General features: G+C 35.4%; 1 protein-coding gene across 1 annotated transcript in view; it reads left to right on the top strand.

The window, feature by feature from the left end:
- The window catches only part of Epg5 (ectopic P-granules autophagy protein 5), a 1,526,775-nt gene that overhangs the window by 29,571 nt on the left and 1,476,512 nt on the right, over positions 1-20,692 (top strand). The window contains exon 2 of the mRNA XM_090380318.1: positions 4,483-4,548. Coding sequence (XP_090236444.1) covers positions 4,483-4,548 — 66 coding nt within the window. The remainder of the gene's footprint in view (positions 1-4,482; positions 4,549-20,692) is intronic.

Raw genomic sequence — 20,692 nt, 5'->3', positions numbered from 1 at the left:
TACCAATTATAGTGAGGTATTTTATTCTGGATAAAGGCATTGCCTTAGAATTTTTCAGTCTCCCTGGAGAAACCTCCGATCTTATTGTTGAATTCATTTTAAAAGTTGCTAATAAACATGATATTGTTGATAAAATAATAGGTATTTTGGCAGATAATACCAATACAAACTTTGGTGGATTAAAAAGGAAATGCAAAAACAATGTTTTTATTAAAATTCAAGAAAAGTTAAACAGAAAAATAATAGGTGTAGGTTGTGCAGCACACATTATTCATAGTAGTGTTGATGTATTACCTATAGACATTCAGGTGATTCTGTGGAAAGGTTTTCAGTATTTTCACCATTTCACAGTCAGAGCAGAAAATTTGAAATCTTTTTGTGATTTTGTGGAAATGGAGTATAAAACTGTTCTTGGGCATAGCAAAACACGATGGTTGTCACTGGAATGAGCTCTGAATCATTTTATTTAACTTTACGATGGACTACAGAGTTATTTCTTGAGTCAGGATAAATGTCCAAATATTTTATATGAATTTTTTAACAATAGGAAATCTTTTGTATTCCTTCTATTTCTGAGAAGTCAGATAAAGATATTTTCTGATGCTATTCAGCAAACTTGATTATGAAGAGGCGACAGGTTTTGATGTTAAGAAAGAAATAATTTCCTCATCACAAAGTTATATGTGATGAAATGAAATGTTCTTACAGTGATGTGAAAACTGAACTTAAAAGTCTTCATAAAGGTGGGATGACTGAAGAATGATTCAAAAAAAAATGCTACAAATTTTTATAATACTGCACTTCAGTACATTCATTTGTTTAATGTATTTGCAAAAAAATGGAATGAATTTCACTGAGGAAATCCTTTTGTTGGGAAAATTTCACAGAATGTGCCGAAGAAATAAAGATTATTTTACCTAACCTCAGTATAAATGAAGAAAGTCTCTTTGATAACTACAGTAATGTCAAATTGTATTCAATGAGAATAAAATGATTAAATGGAACAATACTGATTGTAAGACTGCAGACATGGAAAGAAGTATTTGTTAATTTTCAGAAGGAACAAATAACCTGTAATGAAATAAAGTTATTTGTGGGTTTTTGTCTTACTCTACCAGGATCAAATGCGTCGGTAAAATGTATTTTCTCTTTGATAAATTCGTTATGGACTGATGAGAAAAACTGCCTTCAACTGGACACAGTTAAATCAATTTTGATTATTAAAATGCATTATAAGGACATACCATGTTCAGAGTTTTATGATGTTATATCCAAAGACCTAAAGCTTTTGGAAAAAGTCCATTCTTCAAATAAATATGTCAGAAGTGATGAAAGCGAGAACATATATATAGCAACATATCATCCATCAACCAGTCAATCATAAGGAGGGAGAGAAGTTGTACAAATTAGTGATTATAGAGTATGGACTGCAAGTGTGAAGGATGAGAAAGGGGTTAATAAAAAACAACTAGTTGTCCGATTTTTTTTCTTTTTTAGTATTTTTCTTGTTTATATTTAATATTCTTTGTTAATTTTTCATATGTGAATTGTCTCGTTCCTTTTTAGAATAGTTATTTCATTATATGTATATTTACTTCATGCACGTACTATTCTTTAAAAATTCTATCAAAAGTATTGTGCTCAAAAACATTGCCCCTAACATATAGATAGACATGCATTTCATCCTGGTTTTTGTTTTTAAAATCTGGGATCCCTATACTCATGTTTCATCTATGTTATTAGGGTTACTGTAAGCACTATGAGTGGAAATTTAGATATGAATTTAGATATGAGTGGTCTTTAGATATCAAGTTGAATGCAATCAAACACTTGAATAAAGGAGAACTATAAAAATAGTGGCTAGTGACTTAGGTGTTGGTGAAAGTGACTGGAGGAGAAAGAGAGCAGAAATTGAAAAATGGTGTTCACAAAGAGCATCTGTATGTGATAGTGAAAATTTGAATAGAAAAACAGTGAAGAAAGGAGAATTGGAACATACTTCTGAATTTCTTTTGTGGTTCACGCAGATGAGAGACAAAGGAAGCCCGATTTCTGGATCGATTTTACAGGCTAAGGTTTAGAATTTCATAAGCATTTTAATGATGGGGAAGAACAATTTACTGCAAGTATTAGTTGGTTGGATTGTTGGAAAAAAGGTTTGGAGTTAAAAATTTGAACATCACTAGGGAAAAATTGACTAGTATGGAAGAAATAGCAACATTTACTGCTAAATTAGCAAAAATTATTCAAGAAGAAAATTTGAATTTGGTTCAAATTTACGATTGCGACAAAACTGGCCTGAATTATAAAATGCTCCCATCCAAAACACTTGCAGCTAGAAAAGAAAAATCAGCTCCTGGTTATAAACGAAGCAAGGAAAGAATGACTACTAGCTTGTTCTAATTCATCGTGGGGGGGGGGGAGGGCATAAGCTTAAACTAACTCATTGGAAAATGAGAGTTAGTCAAAGAACCCCTGCACTTTAAAAAATGTAAAATGTTTGCTTGTTAACTACGCAAATTTAATTTGCGTAGTTAACATGCATAAATGGATTCATAACATGCATAAATAATAAGTTAACATGCATAAATGGATTCAAGTTTGTTTAAAACATGGTTTCAAGAAGAATTTGGCCCTAGTGCAAAAAAAAATATTTGAAAGATGACAATGAAGAATACACAAACTACAAAATATATAACACACACGGAAGGTCTAAATGCTGTTGAGTCAGCTTTACGTTATATTGGGCGTCTCCCTAGCCAGGTGGGAAGGAGCAGCAGTGCATAGTACACGCTTCTTGATTAGACCGGGGTTCGAGCCCGTCACCACCAAATACGGAAGATGCGGAAAGGTCAGGGAATGACCACCGCATATCCCCGGAGCAATATGGCCTTAGTTGCTAATGCTCCTGAAAACCAAATAACAAACAAACAAACAAACGTTATATTGTACAACAGGAGGATACCATGTCCACTGATGTTTTGTTACTTAGGCACCTACAAAATATAGCAGCTAAAAAGCAAGGAGCTTCCATGAAACAGAAACCCATTAAGGAATTTTTTTTTGATTTTAAGGGGTAGTGCTAACGACTGTAAATGTACATTTTTCTTATCTATGACTTGTAATTTTTATACATGTACTATTTTTTATTAATTTTTGTATTTGTAATAAAACAGTTGTAAATAAAATTAAATGTTTGTTTTTTTGTATAATTTAAAAGTCATTATGTTCAATAAGTAAGTCTAACCTGAAAATAGCGTACATCATGTTAATGTATTCAAATCCAATTTATTTAATAATTTACCAAACCTTCTGTGTTATCAGAGTTTTTCATTATCTGTGTTCCCTCTGTCCATATTATCTCAGATAATCAGGAAATTTGCCAATTCCATGGAGAATTGGCAAATTTACTAAAAGTATTGAGGCAACTTCTGCCTTTGTGTAATTTAACCTTTTCTTCTTTATTTTTTTCTTCCCTTATAGAACAGTCAGAACAGTTTTTTGAGAATGAATTTTTAGAAAAATTATATTAATTTTTAAAGAATTGATAAGAAAAATTATATAAAATCAATTATATAAATTGTTTCTTGAGAACAGAACAGTTTGTTGAGAATAAATTGTTAGAAAATTCTGCAGAAAAGAAAATCATTGACTTTTTCTAGAATTAAATTAAGCTACTTGGTGTAAGTAAAAGGTTATCATGTTCATGTTTTTCTTGCACATTACAGATTTTTTACCACTCCCATTGTTATTTCATCGTCATCAATTTTTTTCCATTACCATTGTAAATAGTAGTGTTCTTATACCTCCCTTGAATCAATATTTTCTTTACTGCTGTTTTACAATGCGATACTTCTTTGATTTTTAATTTCATCTAAATAAATAACAAGTATATTTGTTATATATATATAAGTATATATATAACAAATTTGGTTACACACACACACACACACACACACACACACACACACACACACACACACACACACACACACACACACACACACACACACACACACACACACACACACACTAATATCTGTAAAAGTTATATTTATTTTCTTTTCATTTTAAAAGTTTAAGTTGTTTGTGGTTTATTTTATTCAGTTTTTCACCTTTTTATTTATATGTATTTGCATACGTTTTTTCATGCAGAAGTCATTTATGTTACCAAATACATTGAATTGTTTTTATTGTAAACTGAATTTGATGTGTTTTGGCCTTAGTTAACAAAGCATCTTAAAATGTGAAAATTCAGCTGTACATTGACTGTTACTCACCTTCAGTTTTTAGTATATGGGCTTGTTCCTTTCCTTAAAATATACATGCTTGAACCAGCTCACTATTGTGGAAATTAAATAAATATTTATATTTATGTAGGCTTAAATGTAAATGTTAGAATTTTATTACCAAATTATATGTAATTTATCTTTCTCATGCTTTAAAAAATTAATTTCTTATTTTTGTGTTTTAAAATTTCAGAAGGCAAAAATTCACAACAAGGTTTCTGATTTGGAAGAAGGAAATAAAAGTAGTGGTAGAACAGAGGTATTTATCACTTTTGGGAAGCAGATCAATTTATTGGTAGAAATGAACTGTGATATTAATTTTTATTCTCGCAGTATGTCTGTATTGAAAACAAAATTGTTTGTTATTTGGCTTATTTAAAAAAATTTGTCTATCACATGAAATTAAAAATAAGATTGCCGATGAACACTACCCCACCCATCTCCTTTTTGCACTCAGGTCTGGAGAAAAAGAATTGAGTAGGCTTTTAATAACTGGAGGTAATGCATCACTATACTAATAGATGAAGAGTTACTGTTGGTATGCCATATTCTCATTAGATATAAGAAAAACTAAAGGCATGGGGAGGGATAGAAATATTTACTACAAAAATCTATATAAGTTACTGTTTAAATATTGGAAAAGTGAAAATATTGTAAATTACTGAAGGTAGGACTATTGTCAATATTATTGATGGTAACTAAAGAGATATATTAATTATTATTTGATGATAAGTAAAGTCCTGTTTGGAGGATGGGGGAAGGGTATTCAGGATATTAAAGGGATATCCAGGACTTTTACACGATAGAAGTGTATGAATGATGTCAGTGAATAGGAAAGGCTTATGAGCTGTTTTTTTACATTGAGGAAGTAACCACAATGCCATAAAACAGGCTCATCATGGTGGTCTTACCCTCTATCGGAGGGTTTAGACCATCCTTGCCAGATAGTTGTTCATGGCTAAATACACATGAAAAATTGGCCAAATACAGAAATTATCTATAAAACATTGCAAAACATGAAACAAAGTAAAATTCATTTAATAAATGCAATTAGAACAAAAATAACTCACCCCAAACAATCTTGTATATATACCATATAACATTTACAAGAACATCAATGTCTGCTTCTTCAATTTCATCCTGTATACTTTGCTGTGAAGTAGATGCAACAGCAATTCTATATAAAGTATATCTGATTTGAAATTATTTAACATTCTATCTGTAATATGCAGATCCTTGTAGCAGATGGAATTTTCGGTAAAGTGTGCCCTGATTCTAATGATTGCACCTAGAAGGTGAAGTTGCAATCTGTTTCTTGGTTTTGTTTTTACTGCAGTTACAAGAGAAAATATTCATTCAACAACATTATTGCTTGCTGGAGTTACAAGACAATTAAGTACATATGCTGCCAATTGCTTAAACTTTCAGTGGCGATAGATACCAAGCCAAAATTTTATTGTATATTTTGGAATTTCATTGTTTTCAAAAACATTTTCTGCTGTCCGATCTGTTACAGAAATTTTCCTATATTGTTGCTCAATTTCATTGAAATTATTTGTAATAGTAGTAGTGGCACGTGATGCAAGAAAGCATGTGTATGAGCTTATGCAGCATCAGCCAAAAAAAAAAAAAAAAAAAATCACACCATTCCCTCCAAATGCCTGTCCAGTTCCTCCTTAAATTTATTTAACTTATCAACTTCCACAACGACAGATGGAAGTTTGTTCCGGCAATTAACTACCCGCTGGCTAAAGGCAAATTTCTGCACATCTGTTCTACCTCTGTCTTTTCTTAATTTGAATTTATGCCCCCTTAGGTTCGTAATCTGAACAAGTGGAAGGATCCCATCAGAATTCAGCATGCTCAACCCATTCAAGGCCTTATACACCTCAATCAGATCACTGCGCAGATGCCTAGTCTCCAGAACTTAAGCCTTTCTTGGTAAGAGGATCCCTTCATTCTCCTCACCAATCTTGTTGCCCTTCTCTGTACACGCTCAAGCAAATCTACATCCTTCCTAAAATGAGGCCTCCAGACCTCTATGCAGTACTCGAGGCATGGCCTGACCATTGCCTTATACAGAGGGACAATCAAAATTCCTATTTATCATTGACATATAGGAATTCCTGCTAGCAAAATTCCTATATATCATTGACAAAACCCCATGACCTGCCCTGGCAACCTGTCTGCATTGCTCAGAAAACTTCATATCTGACTGCACAATTACTCCCAGGTCTTATTCATTTTCTACCACCTTAAGTGTAGTACCACACAGTTGGTACTTTTCTCTTGGGTTACTTCTACCCATATGCAGTACTTTGCATTTGTCAAGGTTAAACTTCAGTTGCCACTTCTTAGCCCATCTGCCCAAATTATGTAGATCCTGTTGCAGTAGCAGACTGCCATTACTGTCATTAACAACCCTGCCAACCTTTGTATCATCTGCAAATTTCGACACTAAGCCTGATATACCTTCATCAATATCATTGATAAATATACAAAACAACAGAGGACCCGACACCGAACCCGGTGGGACTCCACTAATAATATCATCCACCAAGAGGGAGCATCCATTGATTACCACCCACTCAACCATCCGTTTATCCACTGTAGCAACTTACCCTTAATACCATTCTGCTCCAATTTGTACAATAGTCTTCCATGCACAACAGTGTCAAAAGCTTTCCTGAAATCTAAATATATGATATCAAAATTATTTTTTGCATCCAGTTCCTTTGTAACCACATCATAATATCCTATCAAATTTGTCAGACAAGACTTACCCTTAACAAACCCATGCTGTGTCTTAATTATTGCTGCAGTCTTGTCTAGATGATCCTGCAATGCATCTTTAACCAGTGACTCCATTATTTTACCTGGAACAGAAGTTAAACTAACTGGTCTGTAATTACTTGTGTCACCCTTCAATCCCCCTTTGTGAATTGGGGATACATTTGCACATCTCCAGTCCGCAGGGACCTCCCCACCTCCCCTGAGTCCAAGGATGCTCTCATAATTATGGCTAAGGGTTTGCTTACTTCCTTTGCCACCTCCTTTAATAAAACTGGATAGAACCCATCCACCCCAGGTGCCTTTCTTATGTTTAACTTCAACAATTTCTCCTCCACTTTGCTCTCAGTTATTTCAAAATCATTAAGCGCCCTGCTACAATTTGATAACCTTCTGCCATTTTCAAACCTTAATAACTCCTCATGTGTGAATGTAGATGCAAAATACTCATTCAATTTGTTTGCTATCTGAGCAGGATCATCAACAGTCGAACCATCGATATCAAGTGGACCAATCAGATTCATCCCCTTCCTTTTAGAGTTTATATAAGTAAAGTTTATATAAATAGAGTTTATATATTTTGTAGCAAAATGTAACATAGGTAAATCTGAAAAATCCCCCTTTGACTTTTGGCTTAATATTTTTTCAGGATTAAGCAAGGAAAGATTTTTGAAAGCATTAGTCACATCGCATAATCTAGATTGCAGTTGGTCGATAGCCTCAATAATGAATATGTAGCATCTTTTTTTTAACATCAAGAACTTTCCTTCTTCTCTAGCACGTTGTGTTTCCTTGAATTCATTTAGATGACTATCAACTTCTTGCTTAAATTTGGCTCTATAGTTGATATTTTCAATGGCTTTTTCAGTACCATCAATATTGTAAATTCTATTGTAAAAAGTTTTTCTGAGTAACTCTAGTTCATTAGACAGTTTATACGGATCAGTGTTAGATTGAAATATTACATTAACAGATTCAAAATCTTTTACAATGGGTTTAGCAAACACAAAATACAGATAATTCATTTTATGATAAAGCATTTCTTTTAATAATCCAGCTTTGTATTTTGTATCTGTTTGACCAGAATTTTCTGATACTGCAAAATAATCTTTCAGTTCTTGCCAGTTTAATAGAATATTGAACATTACCTTTCCTTTAATGATCCATCTAGTTTTAGAAGCCTTCTGAAATGGCAGGGGTGCTTTATAATTATTTTCTAGATTAAATGTAGATTGTATTCTTCTCTACGTAAGTTACTATTTGAGAACCAAAGTGGAATCGCACTAATGAGAAATCCAAGGTTGGATGGAAGTTTTCCAATGCATGTTGAATGCATAATGCCAAAGAATAACAAATGCACTTCATTTGCACACAATTTGGTGCTACTTCCTTTATTTGTGTCCACACTGAATTTTTAAGTCTGGCCATAGAAGCAGAACTTGAAAATCCTATGTAATTTTCTAAATTCATATCATATTCACTCAATTAATCTTTAATGCATCAAAAAGAGATTGCGCTGTTGCTGATGATACGGGAATTAGGCCTGAAAACGCAGTTTTGATGGCTAGATCAGAAAAAAACCTCACCACTATACACAAGTGCTTCTGAATTGCATTATCCATTGATTCATCAATGAGCAGTACAAACTTCTTTCCTTTCACATATTCTTTCAAATCTAATTCTAATGCTAAACTTACAACTTTTTTTATTATCTGCGAGCACTTAGTTTGTTGCAATTTTATGCTTCTAAAAATGCTACCTTTTCCATGATTTTTTATAACCTCACTCAAATGGTAATTGACCATTACTGTACAGTGACAAGTAACCACTACTACCAACTTAATTTCGGCTTGTTTGATATTTTCTACAGATTCTGAATTTTTCTTAGTTACAAAAGATGCTATAGTACTTTGATTCAAACCAGTAATGTTAGATTTGTGCTTAGAAGAAGCTTCATGTTGAGCAAAATTGTAGAGTTTACTTTTCACTGTGCAATGACAGAGTTTACAGAAAGCATCCTCATTATTATTTGGCACTTTCTGTAACCACGAATACTTCTCCCATTTTTCTTTGTATGAAGTCTTCCACTTTGGCATTTACAAAAAAAGGTTATCCAGAAGTTTTAAAAAGCGTGCTTTTCAATGCACATGTTTTTTTTTTTTTTTTTTTTTTGATTTGGTAGTTGTTGGCGCATCGGCTTCTGTGGCCATAATGCACCTCCCAAGGTTTTTGCAGTACTTTGATCCAAGCCTGAGGCGGGAATCGAACCCGCGACCTTTGGGTTGCCGGGTAGGTACTTTACCCACTCGGCTAGCCCGGTCGGCTCATGCACATGTTAAGGCAGTCACTGTGCCAATGATGAATCTAGGCAAAGTGTGGTGCAGTGCTGGCTGACAGTCTGTTTGAATGAGTTCTAGACTGGACTGCTGACATAGTGGTAGCATTTTTCTTATTTAAGTAAATAACACATTTTTCCAAAAGAAATCGACCTTGGCGCGATGGAGCCAAAGGTGGATCCGTGAATAATGTCATGTGAAATGAAAAAATACAATTTAAGCTTAATAAAATCAGTTTTATTTTATTCGGTATTTTCATATACAATCAACAATAAAGGTTTGTGGTAACTAAAGTAGGATACATAGTTGAAACAATTCAAACTATTAACATTGTGCTTGAAGACCAAGTCGATACATGATGACCACGCGTAGTAGATTTTGTAGGATGTGATGCGAGTTTAAGATTGAATATTGATTTCCTGAAGTCAGAGAATGGAGCATTTTCAGGTTTCTTAATGTCAGTGTTGAAATCACCCACTAAAATTATTGGGATCTTATGAAAGTTGAATTTCCATAAAACTTTAGGTATGTCTTCAAACTTTGGCATATAAATCGCTAGATTTAATATTAAGAAAGCTTTAATCTGCTCCAATGTTGAATTAGGTGAGAGGTAGAATGTTACAAGCAAATTCTTCTGTCCATTTATTTCAACTTCAGCTGCACAAATGTCGCCATACCAGTCATTTGCCGTAGTGAGTCTGCATCCACAGTAATGAAAATATGTGGCGTATATATTGTCGATTCGACTTTATTGTATATTAGGTAGGTGAAGGCAGATTACGAGAAATCTTTGGCAAGGGATGCAAAGAAAAACAGCAAAAGAGTTCTTTACTTATGTAAACTCTAGAAGGAAGGGGATGAATCAGATTGGTCCACTTGATATCGATGGGTTAACTGTTGATGATCCTGCTCAGGTAGCTAACAAACTAAATGAATATTTTGCATCGACATTCACACATGAGGAGTTATTCAGCGAGGGGAATGCCAGAGGTGTATTCAACTCTGGCAGTAAGCTACAGAATCTTGAAATAACTGGGAGTAAAGTGGAGGAGAAACTGTTGAAGATAAACACAAGAAAGGCACCCGGGGTGGATGGGATCTATCCGGTTATATTAAAGGAGGCAGCAAAGGAAGTAAGCAAACCCTTAGCCATAATTATGAGAGCTTCCTTGGACTCAGGGGAGGTACCCATAGACTGGATATGTGCAAATGTGACCCCAATTCACAAAGGAGGATCAAAGGCTGACACAAGTAATTATAGACCTGTGAGCTTAACTTCTGTTCCAGGAAAATTAATGGAGGCACTGGTTAAAGAAGCACTGCAGGATCATTTAGACAAGACTTCAGTTATAGCTCGGACACAGCATGGTTTTGTTAAGGGGAAGTCTTGCCTGACCAACTTGATTGGATACTATGATGCAGTCACAAAAGAACTGGATGCAGGGAATAACTTTGATATTATATACTTGGATCTTAGAAAGGCTTTTGATACTGTTGCACATGGAAGACTGCTGCACAAATTGGAGCAGTGTGACATTGGAGGCAAATTGCTGCTATGGATAAAGGGGTGGTTGAGGGGGGAGAAGACAGAGAGTGGTAATCAATGGACACTGCTCATCGTGGACTAATGTTATTAGTGGAGTCCCTCAGGGCTCAGTGTTGGGTCCATTATTGTTTTCTGTATTTATAAATGATATTGATGATGGTATATCAAGCTTAATGTCCAAGTTTGCAGATGATACAAAGGTTGGCAGGGTTGTCAAGGACACTACTGACACTATGCTGCTGCAACAGGATCTGGAAAGGTTGAGCAGATGGGCTGAGAGGTGGCAAATGAAGTTTAACATTGACAAATGTAAAGTACTACACATGGGAAACAGCAACCCCAGAGCAACGTATCAACTCTGTGGTACTACGCTGACAGTGGTAGAGAATGAAAGGGACTTGGGGGTGATTGTGCAGGCAGATATGAAGTTCTCTGAGCAGTGCAGATGGGCTGCAAGAGTAGCTCATGGAGTATTGTCAATGATATACAGGAATTTTTCCAGCAGGGATAAGGAGGTGATTATTCCATTGTATAAGGCAATGGGCAGGCCACACCTAGAGTACTGTATACAGGTCTGGAGGCCTCATTTCAAGAAGGATGTAGAGCTGCTGGAACGAGTACAGAGAAGGGCAACAAGATTAGTGAATGGAACAAAGGGGTGCTCTTACGAAGAAAGGCTTAAGTTTTGCAAATTACAGTGTCTGGAGACTAGGCACCAGCGAGGTGATCTGCTAGAGGTGTATAAAGCCTTGAATGGTTTAAGCATGCTCAATGCTGATGGGATTCTTCCTCTAGCTCAGAAAAATCACCTGAGAGGGCATAAATTCAAATTGAGGAAAGACAGATGTAGGATAGACGTGCGGAAATTTGCCTTTAGCCAGCGGGTAGTTGGTTGGTGGAACAGACTGCCATCCCTTGTGGTGGAGGTTGATAGCCTAAATAAGTTTAAGGCTCAGCTGGACAGGTATTTTGAACGAACAGAGGGGTGAAATGGAAGTGGGTTTTTTTTTTTTTTTTTTGGCTGATGCTGCATAAGCTTGCTTTCTTGCATCAAATGCTTCTACTAATGCTAATGCTAAAGTCAACCAATTCTTTGCCACTTTTGAAACTAATTGGAAGTATCATTGCATTCATTAATTATGATTTAATTGATTAATTACAATTATACAATAATTAATTACAATTGTTATACAATCTTAGAGTTAACTGGCCATTATGGACACTATACTGAATGATGACTCTGATCACAAGCGGCACTTATGTACATGAGGAATGACCAACTTTACGTTGCTGATAAAAGAGCATTAGAGCAAGTTGTGAAAGCATTATAGTGAAATACAGGTTATGATATAAGAACAGCGTTATAGTGAATCAGCATTTAGCAAACTGCATTATAATGAGGGCCTACTGTAAATCAAATCAAAAATCAAAACTTATGCAGCCACATTCCGAGAAGTTGGGCCAGTCAGTATGCTTTCCATAGCCAGTCAGAGGATTAAGAAGATTCCCGACATGGATAATAGCCTCTGGTCAACCTGTGTTGTGGTTCCCCTTTACTCCGACAAACGGGCGTATGTTTTTCAGAGAAGTGAGTGATCAATGCCTTCCAGTAAATTTCTCCTGTCTATGTTTACATGGTCACAGTAGCTGAATATCTGGGTCATTCCGATATTTTGCAGTATTCAAAGAACTAGTGACAGTAGCAACGTATGGGGGGGATTGAGGCAACTAAGATATTATATAAACTTTACGAAGATGAAATGTTGGCAGATTTTAAAACTTTGTCGAGCCTCTCACTGCGTAGAAAATGTTCTAAAATATAACGGCATACAGGCAATAATTAAAAAAAAAAAAAAACTATTACCAATCTCCAAAAAAACTAGCGCGAATTAAGGTTGATTGCTAAAGAACTTGATGTGGAAACTACAAAGATTGGTCGTGTGTTTGGGCTACGAAGAGCAGCTTGTAGCTTGCGAATAGTAATTGCGGGTTTGCACAAATTATCCTGCATTGTGCAAACATTTTGAATCAGAAGTTAAATATTTGGGATTGTTAAAGCGACTTTTAAATCTGGAATTTCTTAGCCATTTAGCACTAATGATCGACATCCTGCAGGAGCCCTCTTACATTTCAGAAGCTTTACAGATTCACTATGGCAAAAGCAGATAAATTAATTATTTGAACTATCAATGCTATTGCTAATTTGAAAAATTCTGAAGAAAAATATGAAGCTAAAATTGAGAGCATGTTGAATTGGAAAGAATTTGAAGGAATCAAAATTGAAAGTAAGAACAGTAAGATTACCTCGTGACAAGTTACTAAATGCATTGTTTTATCCTTAAAGGATAAGTTATTAATGCAACAGGGTGATTTTAAATTAAATAAAGAAAATAATCATACCATTGAAAGAAATTTTAAACATATTCTACCGGAAATTGTGGAATTTATAAGAACTTTCATCTCGGTAGCAAGACTGTGAAAACCAAATAAGAAATTTGTTTTCTGATAAAATATGAAATAAAAATTAATGATTTTAGAGATTTTGTCAAAGATAGTTTATCTTTAAAATCGAGTGAAATTCCCTTTACAATTAAGAAAGCCAGAAATATCTTTGAAACCATTGCGATTAGCAGTGCTGAAACTGAGCGAGCTTTCAGCGTAATGAATAATATCGTGTGAATAAATGAATGAATAATGTTGAAAGTTAAACACGTTGCAGATTATGATGACCATACATCTAAATGGAAAACCATTGCTTCAATTTGATCCGGATCATTATGTCAATATTAATAAAGAAGTAAATTTCATATGGCAATTTTTAGAAGAAAATTTTCTTGAATATTTGTGCAATATTTTTTTCATGTAATATGTGATTTTTGTGTACCTTTTCTAGAACAGTTTGTTTTTTATGTAATATTTGTTTTTATATTCTAGAATGTTTTGCGATAATTCGTTATTTGTAATATGGGAAATATTTTTGTTATTTTTTATTCACAATATTAAAATTTTATCATGAAAAGAAATGTATCCATTATATTTTCCTAGTTGTAAAAAAAAAAGAATAAAAAAGTCGCGCATCTGCTGAGCACGCTCAGTAGATGGTTTTATGTGAAACATCCTTCGCGTCATTATATGACATCACATGGTTGTGACATCATACTATTCAAAAATTCCAAAAAGTTAGAACTCGAGATATCATACTGGTCACGAAAAATGCGTCACGTGCTCTAATTTAATCATACTACTAGTGAGTGTCCCACACAGACTAGTGGTCTGAGCTTTTAGGTAATTAGAAAGTGCCAATTACGGGTGAAAGGGATTACCTCTGGGAAGCACCTCTGGCAGACGCCGCAGGTGACGTCACTTCCGTGACCAATCAGATTTACTCGGTAGGTACCCCCCCTCCCCCCAAAGGACGTTTCACCTCAAAAAGTCGGCAAAAGTGTGAGCCCATTGTTAAAATATTCACAGCTCACCACTGGGTAGGCAAAAGTGTGAGCCCATTGTTAAAATATTCACAGCTCACCACTGGGTAGGCGACTTGTCAAAACTTGTAGTGCATCAGTATAAACAGATTGACAGAACATACACAACTTCAGTAGGATAAATCACTGAATTGAAATGGTCTTTTGCACGTTGAATTTCTGTAAAATGGTGCTCAACCAGATATCTGATGCATATTCCACAATTGGCAGGAAAATGCAGTCATAAAATGAGGTTAATGCTTTACCGCTGATGCCCCATTTCTTTCCTTGTAATTTGAGCAATCATTCTCACAAAATTTCGAATTTTTTCTGCAATGTATGTGATGTGGGTTATGAAGTGCCTGTCATTCATCACTCCCAGATATTTTAGAGTATTAACTGATTGAAGATTGACTCCCTCCTCACATGACCCTTGGATTCCTTATCATTGATAAATGGCCCTTGAATAATAAGGTTTTACTCCTTGTTTTTGAAACTTGAAGTCTGCAAGTTGCACTAATTCTGCGGCTATGATAAAACAAAATTAGAACACTCTCCCAGTTGTGACTGAGAGTCACCCTTCACTAACATAACCAGGTCGGCATGGTATCCTACCGTTATTGACATTGATGTAGTTGCATTTCAGCCAGTCATTTAAGATTAGGTTCAGCAATTCTCGTAACAGACCCTGAAGCAAACTTAACAGTGACTTTCCTGTTGTTGAAGTAATCCTTGATTATGGAATAAATCAAAGATTAGCTGCCTAAGTGTATCATTCGTTCTATTGCCTTGAGTGAAACTGTATTGCATCTGACAGAATACTATTGTCGCAGACATACCTCATTATTCTGACAGTCAACATAAAGTTCATAGACTTTCCTCAATCCACTCAGCAATTCTATTGGATGGTATGAATTGACCAATTCTGAAGGCTTTGATGGCGATTTCGAAATTAATTTCAACAATGGCTTTTCCAAATGTCTCTGGAAAACCCCATCCCTCGAGCAGGCATTATACGTAGTAAGCAGATGTGCCGGTATCACATAAACTTCTTTTAATTACTTCAGCTTCAACCACATCCATACCGGGGCATCTGTTATTTTATGAATTGCTGTCTCCAACTCCTCTGTTTTTTTGAAATTGGGGCTCATTTCCCATGCCAGTGTAGTTCTCATTAAGTAAACTCATATCTTTGTATGCTGAAATATTAGTTTCATTCTCATTGTGATAGTTCAGATCTCCCATGAAATGGTCCAGTATTAGTGTTATGCTTTGCTCCCAAGTATGAGTTGTCCTTCCTGCAGCATGAATGGAATTTGCAACATCTTCAGCAGGGTGCCATAATTTGTTACTACAGATTTTATATAACAATCCTTGGGGATTGTTGTTTCCGCATGTTTGTATCAGGCTCTTCCATACATTATACTTTTCTCTTCTAGTGTCTACCACTTGACTGGGCATGGCTTATCTGGGTGCATCTCATAGCCTTTGCAGATGCTTCCTGTAACAATTCCCATGTAGTACACCAATCTCATCCAGCATTACCGCTTCAGTTTTGGAATGCAACTACTCATCAAAAGTATCTCAGTTTGCTGATTTTAATGAAAATCTATGCAATACACTGTGTATTCCTTGGTTCCCAACAAGACATCAGTCTCAACTGGAACTTGATTACTCGGTGATCACTGGGTACCCGATCTGGTTCGACAGCCCAATTAGTGATTAAATCAGATATCTGAATAGTACAGCAATATTGGATTCTCTGTTTACTGTCCAAAATTTGCTGTGTTCAGATCGCTAGTTGAGAACGAACAAGTCATGATGAATAATTATCTCCAACAGTCGTCCCCATTCATCAGTAGCTCTGCTGAACCGTAATGTGTTTTTTGAGTTGGAGTCCAAGGATAATAACCCTTTCACTTTGCAAGTGGTCCCAGCAAGCTTTCAGTGTAATTCAAGTATAATGCAAACAATATTGATGAAGCAGGGTGATGGACAAGTTATGATTAAAAAAAAAAAGAGAATTGCAGCACATAAATTACTCTTAATGCACAAAGCATGTTTAGTGCTCACTGAATAGTCCATGATTCTGCTGTTGCATTTGTACAACTCCGGCAAAATCAATTCTTTTGCAATTGCAGGCTATTCACAATTCATCCGCAGTATTTCTGGACCTTTGTCCACTGAGTTGCATCATGTTAGCAGTCCCATAATTCTTTGATGCTCCTTTTGTGCCATACATTTCTGTGTACCAATATGTTGCATGTTCCTAAGTCCACTATTATGTTTATTCCCCTGATACATTAAGGAGTAATCCATTTTTTCAATTATAAGTTTGCTTGCCTTTTCATATTCTGGATGTTTTTTATCTCTAATAGAGTGACTCATTCTATTCTCTCTCGATATACAATTTACACATGAGAGTGGTTTGGTGATATTAGGACAGTTATGGTAAGAATGTCTATTTTTAGCTCAATGACTGTAGACTAGTTCACAACTTCTACTGTTCAAAGTGTGCCGGAATGATTGATAGTTGCAACTGATGGTTACGAGATGAAGTGGATATACTGTATAGCAGTGCTTCTCAAACTATCTGTGGTAAAGAACCAGTTCCTTATATTTCCAATCTGTCATGGACCGGTACTTTTGGAAAATACAATCGTCACAGACAGGTAACGGAAGAATCGTCGTGGACCAGTAACAAACAGTTTGTGGACCGGCACCGGTCTGAGGCTCACACTTTGAATAGCCCTACTCTATAGCAGGACTTCTTAAACTTTTTTCACCTGTGACCCCTTTTTACAATGGAAAAATTTTTGTGACCCCTAGTATTATATATGGTCCAAAACAAATCTCTTCCAGATGGGCATAACCTAAAATTTGCATTTTTTTCATACAATTTCAATATATCAAACGAAGACAGGTGATTATTAGCAAGTGTGTAATATATTCCTTCCTTTATACACTTATCTGTACCTTGAGGTATATATTGTGGTATTAAAGAAAAGCTTTATTACACTCAAATTTATACAGTTTTACAAAAAAATATTCCCTTACAAAAAATACAAACGTTAAAAAAATACAAAAGTAGAATTAAATATGCAGCAAACAAACAAACAAACATAAGAACAACCATAAATGTAAGTCTTTAACGAGATGGAAGAGCTTGTTTATTTCGGCACAATAAATTAAATGAGAAAGAAAGAGAAGTGAAATGAGAAAAGTTTTTTTTTTTTTGGCTGATGCTATACAGGTGACCCCTGCTTAACGCTGATGATTCGTTCCGTAAAAACAGAGCGCTAAGTGAATCCGCGCTAAGCGAGCGCTGCATTCCCATAAGGTAACATATGTATTTGTGAGTTGCGGTCGGTGCCATAGGATATTTCCTAATCAATAATAAACGATAGTGAAAAGATGCACAAATGTCGGTCAAAATATTTAATATTCAAATATTTGTACATATAAAATATTCTGCATACGTATATAATTATGTAATACATATTACATACGTATATAATTATGTGGTAACTACTTACGTATCAAAATTAAACTTACAATTCTAATTAAAATCACGAATTTAATTGATCTAAATTGATTTAATTTAACTGATGAATTTAATCATGAAAAGTGTGTCGATTTTGGGTTGAACTTTGTCCCTCTTCCAAATAAAATAAAAGGGATATTAATTTTAAATCCCCCACAGCGTTACCACCCAACAATAAAGTTGACCGATCCTTCGTCGCTTTGAAACCTGGCATGCTTTTTTCTTCTTTCAATATGAAACTTCTTTTAGGCATTCGTTTCCACAAAAGTCCTGCTTCATCTATGTTAAAAACTTGTTGAGAAGTATAACACATAATACCCCTCTTCAATAATTTTAACAAGTTCTTTTTTGAAAGTTTCGGCTCCTTCTGCACTTGCGGCTTCTCCCTGGATTTTCAATCTATTCAACCAGCTCTTACTAGTTTTAAATGGTTCCACATTTTTTTTTTTTTTTTTTTTTTTTTTTTTAGGTGAGTTTTCTTCAGATCATTATATTGACTAATCTCTCTCTCTCTCTCTCTTTTTAATAATATTTAACTGAATTCTGCATTGGATATTATCTTCAATAAAATTAGTATTAGTAACGGCCGCATGGTGCAAGAAAGCCTATGGCTTATGCTGCACCAGCCAAAAAAAAAAAAAAAAATCCGAACAAAACAATGATAAAAACAAAAAATAAACTAAATAATAATAATTAATAAATAAAAAGGAAATTAAACCTATCATCCTATGCGCTTCCCTTACCCGAAAGTACTATCCAGATGACCTTTGAATTTCCCCAAACTGTCGGCCTCTACCACCCATGAAGGCAACTTATTCCAGTAATTTATAACTCGCTGGCTAAAATAAAACTTCCTGCAGTCCAATCTAAACATTTCCCCCCGTAACTTGAATTTATGTCCCCTAGTTCTAGCATCATTTATAATCTTGAAAATTTTGTCCTCATTCATTTTACTGATGCCTCTCAGAGCCTTAAACACCTCAATCAATTCTCCTCTAAGGTGTCTAGTTTCCAAACTCTGCAACCCACATATTCGAAGTCTTTCTTCATAAGGATGCCCTTTTGCCAATCTCACCAGGCGAGTTACCCTTCTTTGCACCCTTTCAAGAAGCTCGATGTCTTTCTTTAGGTGCGGTCTCCATACTTGAACACAGTATTCCAAGTGTGGTCTAACATAAGCCTTATATAATGGGATTATCACGTCCCTATCTCTACTTGCAAAAGTTCGATAGATCATCGATAGGACACGATGGGCCTTCCTTGCAACCTGTTTACAATGCTCAGAGAATTTCATGTCTGACCGTATCGTAACACCCAAGTCCCTTTCCTCCAGTACTGGGTTTAGTTGAACTCCACCAAGTGAATAAGTTTTTTTGGGATTACTGTTTCCCAGGTGTAATACCTTACACTTTGTTGGATTAAAGCACAGCTGCCATTTTTCTGACCATTCCTGAAGTCTATCTAGGTCTCTCTGAAGAAGCTCAGCTTGACAGTGATCGTTAACTACTCTACCAATTTTAACATCATCTGCAAATTTAGACATCATGCCCTCTATCCCTTCATCAATGTCGTTTATGAAAATTAAAAACAACAGTGGTCCTAATACTGATCCTTGGGGAACCCCACTTCTTACATCAGCCCAATCTGAGGAATAGCCATTTATCACAACCCTCTGCCTCCTGCCTTGAAGCCATCCTTCTATCCATCTAAGGATTTTCCCAGTGATTCCAACCTGTTCCAACTTATAAAGCAACCGCTCATGTGGGACTGAGTCAAAAGCTTTGCTGAAATCTAAATAAACAATGTCGGAATTATTCCCTAAATCCAGCTCGTGAGTGACCCTTTCGAAATAGCGAACCAGATTTGTTAAACATGATTTTCCCTTTACAAAACCATGCTGAGTATCCTTGAGAATTTCAATTCGATCCAAATGATCCTGAATTCCACCCTTGATCATTGCCTCCATGATTTTCCCTACTACTGAAGTCAGACTGACAGGTCGATAATTTCCAACTTCACTTTTAGAGCCACCCTTATGTATGGGAGATACATTTGCACTTTTCCAATCCAAGGGAATCTCCCCAGAGTCTAATGATGCTCGCATAATTAGCGTCAATGGTTCAATGCACTCGCTTGCCGCCTCTCTTAAGATTATAGGGTATATTCCATCAACTCCAGGAGCCTTACTGGTCTGTAGGCTCGAAAGTGTTTTCATTAAATAATCTTGCGAAATTTCAATATCATTAATTACATATTTTTTAACTTCGCTCCCACAATTTCCCATTGCCACAAAAGGCTTTTCATTTGTAAATATCGATGCAAAATAACTGTTGAGTTCATCTGCAACGGCAGCTGGTGTATTTATTACTATCCCCTTTCCCTTGCGTAAAGGTCCGATCTGGTTTGTCCTGCTCATCTTGGCATTTATATATGTGAAGAATTCTTTATCCCCCCTCTTTGCTCTATTTGCTAGTGATTTCTCATAAACTGCCTTTGCCTGTCGAACCTTTTCTGTGGCTCTATTACACATCACCTTGTTGCTGTTATAGGTTATTAGTTAAAGTCTTTCCATTTCAATCCTAATAGTCGATCTAGCCCTAGTTGCTTGCAGTGGAACAGCTATCTTTCCCGCTGCTAAAATTAATTCTTTATTTTTTTATATAATTGTTCTTACAGTTAAACTTGCAAGTCATAAATTATGGCACACATCCGCTTGTCTTTGA

Source organism: Mastigoproctus giganteus, chromosome 8 (assembly GCF_048544385.1).
Source record: "Mastigoproctus giganteus isolate SK-2022 chromosome 8, ASM4854438v1, whole genome shotgun sequence".
NCBI classification, from domain to species: domain Eukaryota; kingdom Metazoa; phylum Arthropoda; class Arachnida; order Uropygi; family Thelyphonidae; genus Mastigoproctus; species Mastigoproctus giganteus.
Note: the sequence above shows the minus strand (reverse complement) of the source record. Positions and strands in the feature narration are given on the sequence as shown.